Below are 17847 nucleotides of genomic sequence, written 5' to 3'. Positions count from 1 at the left end.
CAGGTTTCACGTGTCCTGGTTGAATCACAGACAACCTTCTTCAAAAAAGGAAAGGAAAATCTGACTGACAGAAAAAGCCTGAGAAATCATCCAGTACGCACATCTTATCAGTGTTTTACCTTGAAGAAACTGTAGAACTTCGCAGAGGCACAAAGTTATGTCATCCTATAATATACACGTCTGGATTCAGTACTCTAACCTTTTCAGGTTTCAAAGTGTTCTAACAGTACCTGTCAACTGTGTAGATGCAGAATTATCCGGTTTAAAATAAAAAAAAGCGCGTCCTAATCTGGAGCAATACTTATTTTCTATTTAGAAAAGCTTTGAGAAACCACACACCACTTAGCACATTAACTAGAGAACACATTTTCTACATTATGTTAAGGAAAGGCTGCTCTGTAACAGATGTGACAACTGGTGACATGCAAGGCCTCTTCTAGGTTTTGTGCTGCTGGGGCGATGATCTGACTCGAGAACATGAGTGTGGAGGGACTATTATATTTTGGTGCGGTGGAATAAAAGTACAGCCAGATGCCTACAGAGATTCTAAGCACCGTGGATACAGTGCCTTGCATAAGTATTCACCCCCCTTGGACTTTTCCACATTTTGTGGTGTTACAACCTAGAATTAAAATGGATTTAATTAGGATTTTTTGTCACTGATCTACACAAAATAGTCCATAATGTCGAAGTGGAGAAAAAAATCTACATACTTTTCAAAATTATTTACAAACAAAAAACTGAAAAGTCTTGATTGCTTAAGTATCCACCCCCTTTGCTGTGACACCCCTAAATAAGCTCTGGTGCAACCAATTGCCTTCAGAAGTCACATCATCAGTTGAATGGAGTCCACCTGTGTGCAATTAAAGTGTCACATGATCTCAGATTAAATACACCTGTTTCTGGAAGGCCCCAGAGTTTGTTAGAGAACATATCTAAACAAACATCATCATGAAGACCAAGGAGCTACCAAAACAAGTCCGGGATAAAGTTCTGGAGAAGCACCAATCAGGATTGGTTTATAAAAAAATATCCCAAACTCTGAACATCCCCTGGAGCACCGTTAAATCCATTATTAAAAAACTGAAAGAATGGCACAACCGTGACTCTGCCTAGAGAAGGCCGTCCACCAAAACTCAGTGACATTATTAGGACTAGGACAGCAACAATCATTTCAACTTTGTATTAAACACATGGCATCCCAAGTATGAGATTGGTTGGACATATAAATATTATTATTAACATCTGTATTTATCAGACACCTTTATCCAAGGCAAGAAACAGAAACTAGGGTGTCTGAATTATGCATCAGCTGCAGAGTCACTTACAACAACGTCGCAACTGAGGGTAAGTGACATGCTCAGGGTCACACAGTGAGTGAGCTGGGATTTGAACCTGGGACCTCCTGGTTACAAGCCCCTTTCTTTAACCACCGGACCACACAGCCTCCTGTATATAGTGGTTTAGTACTATGAAGTCTTCTGTATTGCTTATGTAAAACATACTTGGAAAATAAGTGTACACAGTGTACAAAAAGACAGAACTAAGGGTGTGACGCAAGTCCCAGATACTGTATGTACTGTTTTAAACCTTTGACGTCTTTCATATACCAGGCTACCACTAATGTGCAGCCCCTGTTGTAGAATCAATTCCTGAGGGAGATGACAGGCAGAGTAAATGTGCCCTCTTTTAATGTTACTCTATGTGACAAGAATATAAGGCAGGGATTACATATAAGAAAATGTCTAACTTTCATTCAAAGGAAAACACAGTACACTTAAGGCACTTTTTATGAAGGTAAAGGTAATTAATTATCACTGCAGTTACCTAGAACATGCTGTACATAGGGAAATATCAGAAACTGTCATACATGAGGAAATGTCAGGCAAGATAAAATTAAGGAACATAGGACATTTAAAATTAACTGACAATGTTTTAGAAGTAATGGATTTTGACACTATCCACCATTAACAATGACACAGATTGAATGCTCTGTGAGGAAAGAAAATGATTGTCAGTTTACTGCAATTAAGATAGCTCTGGAAGAGACCATAACAAATCAGTAGCAGCACTCGTCAGGGTCAGTTAAAAATGTTTGTGTAGTTGAAAGAATCTGGCGGCAGTCCAATATTTTATGACTTACTTTGGAGTTTACCAAATACGACTGATGGCAGCAGCGTACGGCTGTGGCTGTGGGATCTAATCTTAGTCAAGAATGGTCTGATTTACCATTAATGCATTTCAAGTTAATAAAGCCTCAAACCACCTTTCTTGAATTCAGAGAAAGCATGAACTCAAGACTAAATAGTTTTACATGGATTAATAAATTATTGTATTCTCTGAAAAATGTCTGTCTTTCTTCAAAGCAGTACAGCAAACAGATAGTAAAAAAAGAAGGATTTCTCCTGACTCACCACATCAATAATTTGCAGCAAGGTCATCCCCAATTCTACAAGCAGTGGCTGGGAGTCATTCAGCACAGGACGCTCTAGGCGATTGTAGTTTTTCAGCAGCTCTCTGTAGAGTTTCCTTTGGTATTCACCCTGGTGGGATTCTTCATGAAACAAAAAGAAACAGAGTGATTAATTAATCAAATCCCTGCTGTATATTATTTTAAATAAAGTGTTTGGTTTATTACTCAAGCACACAACCGGTCAAATTCAGAGCCGTTCCAGTTGACAGGGAAATTATATTTGTATAATTATACCCGTTTATTATTACTCTATCAGCACAAGAAAGTATGTGTTCAAAGCAACATACTGAAACCATTTCATTCTTGTGAGGTTTTTTAGGTCCTTGTTTGAACCATTTTAAAACGGAGTATGAAAACAAAATCCACTCTGGACTCTATGGGGGGGGGGGAGTTGCCATTTCTGCTTTCTTTTCACTGCCACTATAGGACTACAGTCCAGTGACCTGAAGATATAAATCAAATATTTCAGGCAGAAAAAAACAGCAAATACTGATGTAATACACAAATGAGGCAGTGTTCACAGATGTTCAATTTGTAACCAATATCCCCATATGCTGTCAAATGGATGCGAGGTAGAGATTCACCTTGCGATCTTGACCAGAGAGGTGAGAATCAGATATAGATTTTGATAAAATTGTGTAAGATGTGATAAGTTGTGTGGCTTTTGGCAGGGATTGCTGTTTTGTTTGTATTTTTTTTGTCAACAGAAAAAGCTACTTGACACACTACATAAACGTTGAAAGTGGCTCTAACATTTAGCATGATGATCAATCAATTTATTATATAGGACATATATACTGATCTACTTAAACCAATACAATTGTTGAAATACCTAAATAATGCGCAATCTCCTTGAAAACGTGTCAATTAAGACATCTACTAAATGAATGGCAGTCACATGGTTTCAACGTGTGTTGATCAGTTATTTAGGTAGTGTGGATTGGGAACTAGTGGACAGTCATTTAAGTTTTGTTGGATAACTGTGCTTCCTCCTCCCCTTTCTAGTAAACACTTGTTTTATATATATATATATATATATATATATATATATATATATATATATATATATACATATATATATATCTATATATATATATATATATATATATATATATATCTATATATATATCTTTGAGCTAAATATATATATATATATATATATATATATATATATATATATATATATATATATATATATATATATATATATATATATATATATACTGTTCTACATTGTCACTGGCTGAAAAGCATGTCAATCATTAGGGGATCTAACTGGTTGGTTAATGACAGGAAAGAAGGCATAAAAGAAGTGGGGACAATTTCATTCTCTAGGAGAAATAACCAAGGAAATGAAGGACTACCTCAAGTGTAACAGGGCCTTCTTTAACCAAGTATGTTACCCAATATAATTTTGGTTTATGCATACTTGTATAAGACATGTGTTTCTTTGAAAACTGCACATGTAAGGCCTTCACATTGAATGCAAGTGCATAACAAGTGAGATTAATTCAAGTGTATTTTTTTTTTGTTTTGGCAAGCCTTCAGTAGCTCAACCTTTTGAGGTGTTGGTATCAGTTTGTATGATGTTAGCCAAGTTCTAATTTACATTATGTTCATTGGAAATGTAATGGTTTTAAACTATCTGAATACACTGACTAATTACTCAATGGTTTTTATCAAAACAACAGCTGTTCTATTGTCAAAACACTTGTACTGGCAAAACATTTTTTTTTTATGATGCCCCCAAACAAACATCAAATTTTTCAAGGCATTTTAATACACACTATTCAAAATGAAATGAAATGATAAAACATTCAATATCACACCAAAAAAAAGTTGTTAAGGCATTTGGCTGTTGGACTGTTAACATGTTTTTCAATACATTGTGACAGAGGCTGAGATGTATTTTGCACCAACTGCCCCCTTTAAAAGCAGGTACACCCATTTAGACCAGAGTTATGAGTCATGTCACTGCTCAGGTGATTGTTTGTTGTTGTTGGTTTGGGAATCATTGAGATTACTAACTTGATCACCAGAACTGGGAGTTCTGTCATTGGGCACCTGTTCTGATTAATCAAGATTCCAGCTGTCCACTAATGGTAAACATGCTTGAGTATGGAGAGCACAAGCAGAATGATTTGCTGAATTCAACATAGCTCAATATGACCACTTTGGAGGAGACTCACTTATCGTGTGGGGAGACATCTGCATTGGAGATTCTCTTATTGTGATTTACATATTCACAGCTCAAAAGGTACACAGACACTGTCTTGGAAGTTGTAGTAAGCCCATTAGGTGGTGCAATTGGCCTTGAGTTTGTTCTGATTCAAGATAATGCCCGTTGTCACACTGCCAGGAGTGTCGTGGATTATTTTCCGCAGGAGCCTATGGATGTTATGGACAGGCCAGCAAGAAGTCCAGACCTTAATCCCATAGAACACCTTTGTGACCTTCTAGGACGTTGTGTTCGTCAGCATTGTAAGCTTCTCGTTTGACATCAGAGAGGTTGGTGTTGCACTGATTGAAAATGGAACAGAATCCTCATTATGTCACCTGCCACCTGATTAGAAGCACGTCCAGTCGATGTAAAGATTGCATCAACACCAAAAGAGCCCATACTCGACACTGAGACATTCATATGGACCATTGTTCAAACTGTATGACATTTCTTCTCAAAAGACCAAGCTTATAGGCATTTTGATGCGTCACTGATGTTACACACATAATACATGTATAATTTATCAGTTAATTTCAGTGTGTAAAGAGTGCTCCCTTGAAATATTCAAATTTGATTATTATTGTTAATTGGGTTTTGTTGAACTTTAGTTTTGAAATGCTGTTTCTTTCATTTTCATTTCATTTTTTTTTTTTTTTTTGAGTAGTGTACACACATCAGGTAATCACTTATGACCACTAAATACTGGTACTTATTAAAACGTTTGCTAATTTTCAACAGAGCAAATCTACCAAATACAATGTACAGTTTGCTGTCAAACCAATAGTTTTAACTGTCAGAATTCTTCCATTTTGCAAAAGATAGTGACGGCTCCTTCTAGTTTGATACAGTACGTCTTCTTACCCCCAAAGTCATCCCACTATTACATAAAGCATATCAAATCTGTTTCATCCTCTAAGGGGTTCTATTACATTACCTGTCACTACATCCATTTGAATGACTGGCTTCTGGGTTTTCCCCCATATACTTTCAAAGCTCTTTTCACTAGTAAATGGACTATTATATTATATACCAAACAAAACTCATTCAGTGGGATTTATTTATAAATTAGGGCTTCTGTTTTTCGGGTTTTATTAATTGTATTTTTCAGTGCTTATTTTTAGCTATTTGAATTTTATGTAAATCGTTTTTTTTCGGGGCATTCGTTTTTGATATACTGTATGAAATTAGTGTTTTTGGTTACTTTCCAAAATGCTTGAGGGTTTTTTTGGTTTTTTTTTGTGCCAAAGTATGCATAGTAACTCGACAGTACTTGCACATTTTAAGTTGTACCTTCTTTCCTTTGCTGTCTTCCACAACGAAATCCCTATGGTCACGGGCACATTCTTCTGGGGTTTTTGTGTGTAGGCATTTTTGTACATTTCACCACAATTCTGTTTTAAATCCTCCATGTCTTAATAATACAGCTTTAAACAGCTTTCTAACAAGCCTCCATCCTGATTGTAATCTTGTTTTAAATCTTGCAAGTGGAGCCTCCAATGAGAAATGTATGACCTGTATTCATGTATGTTGAAAGAATCATTTTGAATATGTTATTTTTAATGCTGATTTGGTTAAAAGTTTGTGAGATTTCTTCAGTGATTCTCGCTAGATGTAATTTACAAGAGAATAATAGAGTTGAATGATGTATTTTATTATATACATACAACCGTGAAGTTTCAGTTTGTATTGCTGTTTCTTTTCAAATATAACAATAACTACAGGCAAAGGCATGACCTTGTCTCTTGAAAGTCACAAAGGCTTCACATCAGTTGTAATGGTTCTTACAAATATACTTAGGAAATCTTCGACCTGTATATGAAGCTCTTTTTTTTAAAAAAAGTATCGTCAAATAAAATATTCAGTCTGCTTAAGGCATAAAATGCAAAAAATAAAATCCCATCATATTGTTTTGAATTGCAGAGCTCAATATCCAACCTATGGCTATGCATCCCTAAGTTACTATAAAACTGTTGCTCAGTGTAACTAATATTTGCATTTTAGAAACAGAAATTTTAAAAAAAAAAAGATATTAAAATCAATAGTATACTTATAAAATACATTACATCATACACTGTTGTGGTAAGAAAAAAACACTGTGGCAATTGCTAAAATGGTCTTTTTCCCTAAACAAATATAGATTATGTGGTTCCAAACTTAACAGTATATGGGTGAATGTGCCAGGCACCAGTTGTCGATTCCAATGTGATGCAACTGACTACAAGTGATCAAATGCAATGCATTTACCTGCTGAACCTGGTGCTTAGACTATGAAAACAAGCTAAACCTTCTATACTTCATCATCTTAGTCTGTACAGTGGGGGCTCTATTCTGATGAAATGAGTGCAATCGTAAACGCTGTGGTTAAAGTACATTCGCGTCTGCCCCACAGGGAGTGGATTCTCCAAAAATGTGATTCTGATGAAATTAAAAATCCAGCGCAAGTGCGTTTAGTGGCGCAGTGACAGCGCCCAGCCAATCAATGCTGAGTAGGTTGGGAAATCTGCTATCCAATCAGGACCAGACAACAAACCCTTTAAGATACCGTTAGGTCCTAACATTTATTAGAGAAATAAATAAAATAACAAGTTTTAGTAATTTAAAATAATCTAGTTATCTGCAGTATGTGTTAATCCTGAGCGTGCTGTTTGTTCAATTATGTGTTCACAGTGTGTGTTCATAAAGTCAAAGCCTCTTTCTCCTGGCTTAAAAAGAGATGCGACGTGCCTGTGTTGTTACTGTGATATGCTTAAATAAAGTTGCTGAAACTAATCAGACTGCGTGCAGTTGTTTGATTTCAGCTCATCATTCAAAACGGAGACTAGTTTCTATAGTATTGTGGTTACTGTATTGCCACTGACAGCAAACACTTTCTCGATTATTTTAAAAAAAATTTTTTTACTTTAGTTATACTAAATTTAAATAGATAGATAGGACAGTGAGGAAGCAGAATATTTTACATTTTACATTGTAAAAAAACAACATTGTATTGTAAAGTTTGAATGCTTGTAATGTCATATATTTCTGCTATTTAACTGGTAATGTTGCCTCACATTTTGCCACTTTTGATTCAACAGCTAAATTACCATTTTACAGGGTGTTATCAATTTTACTACAGCTAATACAATTTTCAAAATGTTACAATTTGCTCTCTGCCTGAAATTAACATTCATTATCATACCTACCTCTATTTCAGACAAACCTGGTGTTTAGCCGGTTACCATCAATCTAGGTTAATAAAAATATCTACTAACATATTCCTTAATTATTTTCAGTTGCAGATGTTTATGTATTGCTGCATTTTACAGAGTCTATGACCAGATCTGATTTAATCAAAAAGAAACACTGATATTATCAAGTGGAACATCCTTCTAATCATGTGGATAAACTCCATCAAAAACATCTGTTCCCTTTTCAGCATTGGCATAAATCATTCATCCACTGTGCTTGTTTCTTTACCACTACTGCTAACAAAAGAGATTCTTACACATACTGTAGTTTTTACACCAACAGTAATGGACACAATATTCTATAATATACCTTCAAGAGCAATGGAATATGTTTTCTTAGGCCTTGTCCACACTACATAACCAATCTCGAGAACCATACTCAAAAACGTTTCATGTTTAGTCAGGCTTAATGTGTACACACACTATTTAAATAGTCTGGTTACATTTCCTAGGAGCACAATGGACTGTGGGACCTAATATGACATTATCCCACCATGCAATGTTTTTATGTTTACAACCCAGCAAATATGGAGCTCATGCCCACGGAAGACATAGCACTTCTTAGCAAGAACATTATGGTTTTTTTTCTTAAAAACACATGGTACATTTTATCATAATGTGCGTGTTTCATTCTGAACTCTGACTTTCTTCTTGACCAATTTCATAGCTCCAGATATCAATGTGCCTCGATTTCGACATCTGATCACGTCACTCCATCATGATCCAACATTTTACAACAAGCCTCAGAAATTGTATACGGTACAGGAGTATTGATAGTCATTCTCAACTAGTTCAGGCGCCTGTTTTGAGTACTGCATTTGTAATGTCCACACACCAAAACATATCAGAAAGCATGCAGTTTGGTATTACAGCATCCACACTTCTGACAAACCGCACTACCTGATGCGATCTAATTTTGAACTGGACTTAAGACTACCCCCTGAGGTGGTCTTGAGTCCGGTTCTCGGGTACGGTATTAAACGCTGTGTAGTGTAGACACTAACTGTACTTAGCACTTTTAAGCCGGTTTAAAGGCAACTAATAAGGTTTACAGGCATAGTGTGGACAGGGCCTTAGCCACTTCCATAGTGGCACGTATATAGACAGCATGATCTGACCTGGGGACCGTTTTCCAAAAGCTACTTGAACCAAACCAACGTCGTAAAACCATTGTAAAATCAACATCTGGAAACTGCAGTGTTTCCTGAACATCATCGTAACTCCAGTAGTTCTACATGAGTTCATGTAGGTCATCGTGAAATGTTCATGGAGGTATTTAATCCATTGCAACACCATTGAAAGCAGAAACATAACAGCTCAGCAAACAGAAAATTGCTGCTATACACCAAATACTGTGTTTAAAATCGTAAATATAGGCGCAGATGTCCTCATAGCAGGCTTGTCAATATACATTTTAAACCTGTTAAACATCCAGAAGATAGCAAAATTATAAGGTACAGACTGCCTCACAATGTAAAAATGAACATTAAAGATAACAATAATAGGTGGATAACCATTAAACAAAATGAAAAAAAGTAAAACACACTTTGAAAATGTTTTTTTTCTTAATATATATCGTTAATAATAATAATAATAATAATAATAATAATAATAATAATAATAATAATAATATTATTATTTGTTTATTTAGCAGACACCTTTATCCAAGGCAACTTACAGAGACCAGGGTGTGTGAACTATGCATCGGCTGCAGAGTCACTTACAATTACGTCTCACCCGAAAGATGGAGCACAAGGAGGTTAAGTGACTTGCTCAAGGTCACACAGTGAGTCAGTGATTGAGCCAGGATTTCAACTGGAGACCTCCTGGTTACAAGCCCTTTTCTTTAACCACCAGACCACACAGTCTGTGGAATGACCTGCATACACGATAATCATGATACAAATGATAAATAAAAGGTATAAGCATGGGGAAAGCATCAACTGCTAAATGTCAGAGGCTTCTATGAGTAGTTATGTTTTTTTTATTATTGCTTAAGTTTTAACATTATAAAATATAACACTGACAACATAGAGGGAGAAAATTATACTTGAGAGAGAGACATCTGTGTGTTTTACAGTAGGATCAAAATTAATTGGTATATCTAAGCTATGTATACCAAAACTACGGTGGCAAAGATGTAGCAAATCTACACAGGGACCAGGGGACTGAAACAGGGTGGTGACATCTAAAAAAAGCACTGCAGCTGTATCAAATAAATGGCAGGCATATCGTTGAGAAAGGGTCTGCTGGAAGTTACATTTTGTGTCGGAAATTACTTTTTGGGGGGAGAGGGGGAGGGGGGTTTAAAGCAAGGTTCTGGTGAATGTTGACATATTTACGAGTCAACGAAACTTCATTGCAAAGAAAATATAAAGACTAGACAGAAAATGCATTGTACGCTGTTTCTATTGTTTTGAAAGTCTGCTTTCTTCAATAGTGAGGTTTTTTTTTCAGTTACTATTAAAAACCATCATATCCTCACATAAAGTCTCATAATAGGCATTCCTTAAAACATGTTGTTTTTTTAATGGTCTGGTTTCATAACAGAAACATAAACCACAACAAGGGATGGCGGGGCAAACAGACGCTACGGCGCTCAGTGTTTTATTAAATAATAGAAAATAAACAGGTTTAACTAAACAAAACACAACAACAGAAACAAAAGGGCACGTTAAGCAAATAAACAAATAATAAATAGTTACAAGTAGATGCTGGTTGCAAAACCAGCATATGTAGCAATTGTTACTGTATTTCTTTCTACCTCTCTCCCCGTCACATGCCAGTAGACTTTTTTTTTTTTATTCCTTAGCAACCATAGATGATGATATTTTCACTACTCACCTGACCTAACCACACTCATCCACACACAAAGGAGAGATAATTTAGCACCAGTAGGCTCTCTGCTGCTAAACTTTCAAAACATTATATATATATATATATATATATATATATATATATATATATATATATATATATATATATATATATATCAGTGACCCCTGACCAATTCTCTCATATTACTGAATTATAAATGGTACATTTAAATTTTGTTCTGTTTGATATTTTATTTTAAAACACTGAAACTCAAAATCAATTATTGTAAGGTGACATTGGTTTTATGTTGGGAAATATTTTTAAGAAAAATAAAAAACTGAAATATCTTGCTTGCATAAGTATTCAACCCATGCTGTGGAAGCTCCCAGTTTACACCGATGAAAGAAATTGCCCTAACGAGGACACAATTACCATACCGTTGGCCCCATTAAAGCTGCTGTCACATTTTCTGGATAAAAAACCCACTGTTGAAGGATCATTAGTCAGACTGTGAATCTGAAGGAAAATGAAGACCAAAGAGCATTCTACAGATATACTTCTGATTTGCAGAAGTATTCACCCCACTGCAAAGTTTTCACATTTTGTTGGCACCTGAGTATACGCCATGACACTTTCAAATTACACTTTACATGTAGAATCTACACAAAAAACTCCACAATGATAAAGTTAAAAAATGCATATAGAATATAAATAAGTAAGACTTACAGAGAAAAACAGATTAATCTCATTCAACCCCTTTTCTACTGCAGCCCTAAATCAGCTCCGGTGCAAATGATTTGTTTGAAAGGTCACAAAACTAGTGAAATGGTTTCAGCCTGTGTGTACTCAAAGTGGTTTAACTTGTAGATAATTTCCCTCAGGTATATAAACACTTTCAAGCTGCAACTCACATAGTGATCCAACAAAGCAACCATAAAGACCAAGGAGCTTTTGAAACAAGTCAGGGATAAAGTGGTAGAGAGGCACAGAGCAGGAGAAGGGTACAAGAACATTTCAAAGGTGCAGATTATCCCTCTCAGCACAGTGAAGTCCATCATTAAGAAGTGGAAGATGCATCATACCACCCAGACACTACCCAGATCAGGTCGCCCTCCCAAACTGAGCAGCCGGGCAAGCAGGAAACTGGTTTGGGATGTCAATCTGAAGCCACCAATGACCTTGAGAGATCTGCAAATGGACGGGTGGCAAGAGAGAAGCCATTACTCAAAAAGCCTCATCTTAAAGCATGGAGTTTGCAAAAAAGCATGTAGATGATACTGTGGACATGTGGAAAAAGGTTTTGTGGTCAGACAAGACAAAAATTGAACTTTTTGGTCTAAATTCCAAGCGTTACATCTGGTGCAAGCCTAACACCAGTCAACACCATCCCAACTGTCAAGCATGGTGGTGGCAGCATCATGTTATGGGGATGCTTCTCTTCAGCAGGGACTGGGAAGCTTGTCAGGATAGAGGGGAGAATGGATGGTGCAAAGTACAGGCGAATCCTTGAAGAGAAAACCTGTTCGAGTCAGCCAAGACTCTGAAACTGTGGAGGAAATTCACATTTCAGCAGGACAATGACCCAAAGCACAAAGCCAAAGCCACACTGTAGTGGTTGAACAAGAAGAGAATTAATGTTCTTGAGTGGCACAGTCAAAGTCCAGACTTGAATCCAATCGAAAATTTATGGCAAGACTTGAAGATTGCAGTCCATCGACGATCCCCAACAGACTTATCAGAACTGGAGCAATTTTACCGTGAAGAATGGGCAAAGATTTCACCATCCTACTGTAGCAGAGACCTATCCAAAAAGACGCATAGCAGTAATTGCTGCAAAAGGTGCTTCTACCAAGTACTGACTTAAGGGGCTGAATACTTATGAAACCCATAAATTTCATTTTGTACATTTTCTTTGCAAGTTTTCCTGACATTTAACCTCCTCCTCATATAACAGTGTTCAGTTTAACCACTACAGCTTTGAATAAAAAATGTTTGTTTGAAAAACTGTGCACACATTATTTGTAATTCAACAAAATGTGACATTATTGGTAGGGGGTGAATACTTCTGCAAACCACTGTGTATATATATATATATATATATATATATATATATATATATATATATATATATATATATATATATATATATATACAGATGTGCTCAAATTTGTTGGTACCCTTACAGCTCATTGAAATAATGCTTCATTCCTCCTGAAAAGTTATGAAATTAAAAGCTATTTTATCATGTATACTTGCATGCCTTTGGTATGTCATAGAATAAAGCAAAGAAGCTGTGAAAAGAGATGGATTATTGCTTATTCTACAAAGATATTCTAAAATGGCCTGGACACATTTGTTGGTACCCCTTAGAAAAGATAATAAATAATTGGATTATAGTGATATTTCAAACTAATTCGTTTCTTTAATTAGTATCACACATGTCTCCAATCTTGTAATCAGTCATTCAGCCTATTTAAATGGAGAAAAGTAGTCACTGTGCTGTTTGGTATCATTGTGTACACCACACTGAACATGGACCAGAGAAAGCAAAGGAGAGAGTTGTCTGAGGAGATCAGAAAGAAAATAATAGACAAGCATGGTAAAGGTAAAGGCTACAAGACCATCTCCAAGCAGCTTGATGTTCCTGTGACAACCTCCCTGGGCGCGGCCGCAAGAGGAAAATCGACCCCAGATTGAACAGAAGGATAGTGTGAATGGTAGTAAAAGAACCAAGGATAACTGCCAAAGAGATACAAGCTGAACTCCAAGGTGAAGGTACGTCAGTTTCTGATCGCACCATCCGTCGCTTTTTGAGCGAAAGTGGGCTCCATGGAAGAAGACCCAGGAGGACTCCACTTTTGAAAGAAAAACATAAAAAAGCCAGTTTGGATTTTGCTCAAATGCATATTGACAAGCCACAATCCTTCTGGGAGAATGTCCTTTGGACAGATGAGTCAAAACTGGAGCTTTTTGGCAAGTCACATCAGCTCTATGTTCACAGACGAAAAAATGAAGCTTTCAAAGAAAAGAACACCATACCTACAGTGAAACATGGAGGAGGCTCGGTTATGTTTTGGGGCTGCTTTGCTGCGCCTGGCACAGGGTGCCTTGAATCTGTGCAGGGCACAATGAAATCTCAAGACTATCAAGGCATTCTGGAGCAAAACATACTGCCCTGTGTCAGAAAGCTCTGTCTCAGTCGCAGGTCATGGGTCCTCCAACAGGATAATGACCCAAAACACACAGCTAAAAGCACCCAAGAATGGATAAGAACAAAACATTGGACTATTCTGAAGTGGCCTTCTATGAGTCCTGATCTGAATCCTATCGAACATCTATGGAAAGAGCTGAAACTTGCAGTCTGGAGAAGGCACCCATCAAACCTGAGACAGCTGGAGCAGTTTGCTCAGGAAGAGTGGGCCAAATTACCTGTTAACAGGTGCAGAAGTCTCATTGAGAGCTACAGAAAACGTTTGATTGCAGTGATTGCCTCTAAAGGTTGTGCAACAAAATATTAGGTTAGCGGTCCCATCATTTTTGTCCATGCCATTTTCATTTGTTTTATTATTTACAATATTATGTTGAATAAAAAATCAAAAGCAAAGTCTGATTTCTATTAAATATGGAATAAACAATGGTGGATGCCAATTACTTTTGTCAGTTTCAAGTTATTTCAGAGAAAATTGTGCATTCTTCGTTTTTTGTGGAGGGGTACCAACAAATTTGAGCACGTCTGTATATAGACACACACACACACACACACACACATATATATAATGCATGGAACGAGGAAGGCTGTTCAGAGTTCTACAGACAAGTTAGAAGCAAGCTAAAAGACAAGTGAATGCAGATTTAGAGGTAAATAATAACAGCCCAATACTGCAGTAATAGACACTCCACAGTATTTCCAGCATTGCCAAGTTACACATTAATTATGAAGATTGATCATTTTAAGTTTAATACAACCTTATATTCTACAGTTTCAATTTGTATGCTGTGGTAATACAGTAAAAAATGTATTCTTTCTGTTATTAAATTCCATTCCTTTGTCAGCTGTACAGCATATCACAATGGCACTACAGGGCTACATAATTGTTATGACTCAGACTAAAACATTACCATTCACAGCAGGATTTTACATAGTTTTACATTTTAATAAAGGATCTATGTTTACAAAAAGAAAAGTACACAAAGTGTGTGTTGGTATTTGTTAGTGCAATGGCATTTCCCCCAAACATGTAAACTTTGCCAGCATACTGTAAGTAAACACTGTTAAATACCAACAACTGAACTTTTGTAAAAGGAAAAGATGATAATACTAATATAATGTTTACGCTGAGTCAGGCAAGTAATAGAAACATTTGTACTTGGTTTACTTAATGTCTTCTTAATCAGTCATATAAATTCAGTTCCTTTTGGCAATCTATTATCACTGCTATGAAGAACAGGTTTAATATTATAGGGAACATATTTTTACTTTTTTTATGAAGCACAGAGCAGAAAAAAGCAGTACTGAAACGTCAATGCAGCTATACTACATACAGTACTTCAGCCCTAACTAGTTTATGCTAATTAATCAAAGTCTCATGCACACTGCTGTCGCTCTCAGTTAATATTTAGATAACACTAGACAATTAATTTAGACCTCTCTCATCTTATTTGGCTATTACTATCATGTTCCAACATGCTCACAGCCTGTGTATGAATAAAACATGTTACTGAAAGCTCATTATTTCTATTTGTTGTCCTTTTGTTAATCAATTCCTAAATCAATGTTAAGTAAATTATAAGAAGTGTACCACACTTCTTATAATCCAGGTATTTCTGGTGAATTAAACATGTTTCTCCTAGAAAACATGATGCCCTTTCTTTTATAAAGCCTCAGCTGCTACTAGGTCATTCTGAGGGATTAGTTTAGAGCATTATTTGGCACTCACCTTGAGAGGTGCACCGATGCGAATAGTGTTAAGAGGTCACTGGCAAAGGAAATCCTATTATTTCACTCAAACTATTTTTTTATACAAAATCACAAGCCTGTATCTCTGTGTATTGCTATCATCAAACCCATCATCTAATTTTGTATGAAGGCTTTACAAAAACATATTGTACTGTATATTCAGAAAATAAATCTATGATACATGGACATATTGTGTTATGCAATGTAGGCATCAGTTACTTTGTCCACAACTTTATACATAAATGATCTTTCCAGCTCCTAACCCATTGTGGCTGTTTTAACAGATTTAAAAGCTATTGCATACTGGTCTTTCTTAATCAAGATCAGGTGTAAATGAAGTTAAACTAGAACTGGTTGGTTTCGAAGACCCCCATTAGCACTTTTAATAAGTAATCCAAGCTATTCCAGGTTAGTAGATAGATTCTAAAATATTATAGAGTTTTCAATTTTCCATGATGTGAATTAGTCTATCAATGGGAATTGTAATTTCAAGAACTCCTGTACTACTCCATTGACATGAACAATCCCGTGTTGCACTGATTCAATTAGAACACGACTATCGTCATTATGTGATATGTCACAGAATATTTAACCAGAAGACTTAATACTGTAATACATTTTTTGTTTTAAAAATAATTGGATGGGGTTGGTCAGGCTGCAGAAATAGATCTTGGAAATGCAACATATTTACGCTATTAAATTGTATTTATCGGTCCTACACCTTGTAAAGTATACTTCTGAATACAAATGTTCATTTGGTTATAAACTGACACGTTACCTGATTTTATTGGTGACATAAATAAATACATAGGGCCCACATTCTGAATCTTAAAAACAATTGAACAATGTATCAATCAAAATAATCCGACTGAAGGAGGATCAAATTGCAATCTGACATTATTCCAAATATCATGCAATACAATGTCTAGTCAGTTTATCCCCATTACCATATTTCATCTCAAACATATATCTATTACAAATTAAAACGTGCCATTTAAAAACAAAACACGAGACAGGCTTGTTTACCTGTGGACATTAAATAATAATAATAATAATAATAATAATAATAATAATAATAATAATAATAATAATAATAATAATCCAATGTTATGGGGAATTAGTGGTATACAAAGTTAGTCGCCATCATTTAAATTATATATCACTTTGAAAAAAAAGGTCAAACTGTTAAAAAAAAAAAATGTAAGCAACGTTAAAGTTCACAAAACACAGACAGAATCAAACTGACGCTAAACGTCAGAGAGAAGTACAAACAAAAAACATGAAATAAAGCCTTTTCTTTATGCATTTTACAATAAAATAAAGTAACACAAATGTCTTACCCCTAAAGCAAAACGATATCCACAAGTAAACTCCTGTGTAAAGTAATCCAAATAACTTGTGAGGCTGCATTTTTCAACAACAAGCTCAAGCTGTCTCTGTTTAGGAAAGTGTAATCTGAAAAGGATGGGAGAGAAGCATTGATGTATAAAGGCTTCGGGTGCAGCTGGATGAAGGGTTTAAAGAGCACTTTCACTTGCAGCTGCAGCTGGAGACTGAACCTTAATTTGAATAACGGTTATAAAAAGTTCTCCCTTTTAATAAATAAATACATACATACATACATACATACATAAAAAGCACCTTGCAATATTGTATATATATTAAACCCCGCCTGTATCTCAATAGTTACAGTACCAGTTTATTTGAACTATACAGGAATAGGCTGAACCTACTTTGTAATGCAATCGCCTACGGTATGTCATTTATTTGTCAGAAAAGTAGGCACTGCATTCATTTGTGGTTTCACACCTAACTGTAAGTGCTATTTCAAATACTGTTCCACCCACACGGTAAAAAAAGAAAAAAACGAGTACTCACTGCCAATCTGTATGTTTAAAAAGCTATTATCAGATCTACACACAAACAACAAGACCATCTCAACTGCCATTGTAAACCCAGTTTATTTCCTACAATCTCACATGTATGTTTTCTTGCAATTTATTTGTAAGGCAACCGATGAGACACGAAAGCGTTTGCAGTGTACATGCATACATATTTATGGGATTTATCAACTATTTCAAATCTGCCATATGATACTGTACATCTAAAGTAACTATATAAACCAGTTATCAGAAAGAATACATTTGCACAC

At 35.8% G+C, this 17847-nt stretch overlaps 1 protein-coding gene across 1 annotated transcript in view; it reads right to left on the bottom strand.

Moving 5' to 3' along the window:
* Window positions 1–17144, bottom strand: part of LOC117420432 (neuronal acetylcholine receptor subunit alpha-7-like) — a 75318-nt gene extending 58174 nt beyond the window's left edge. Inside the window, exons 1-2 of the mRNA XM_034906531.2 lie at window positions 17036–17144; window positions 2415–2554 (exon numbers count right to left, since the gene is read on the bottom strand). Coding sequence (XP_034762422.2) covers window positions 2415–2554; window positions 17036–17105 — 210 coding nt within the window. The 5' untranslated portion in view covers window positions 17106–17144. The remainder of the gene's footprint in view (window positions 1–2414; window positions 2555–17035) is intronic.
* Between the last annotated feature and the right edge of the window lie 703 nt (window positions 17145–17847).

This window comes from Acipenser ruthenus, chromosome 1, assembly GCF_902713425.1.
Source record: "Acipenser ruthenus chromosome 1, fAciRut3.2 maternal haplotype, whole genome shotgun sequence".
Classification (NCBI taxonomy): domain Eukaryota; kingdom Metazoa; phylum Chordata; class Actinopteri; order Acipenseriformes; family Acipenseridae; genus Acipenser; species Acipenser ruthenus.
This window is presented reverse-complemented; position numbering and strand designations above follow the sequence as displayed.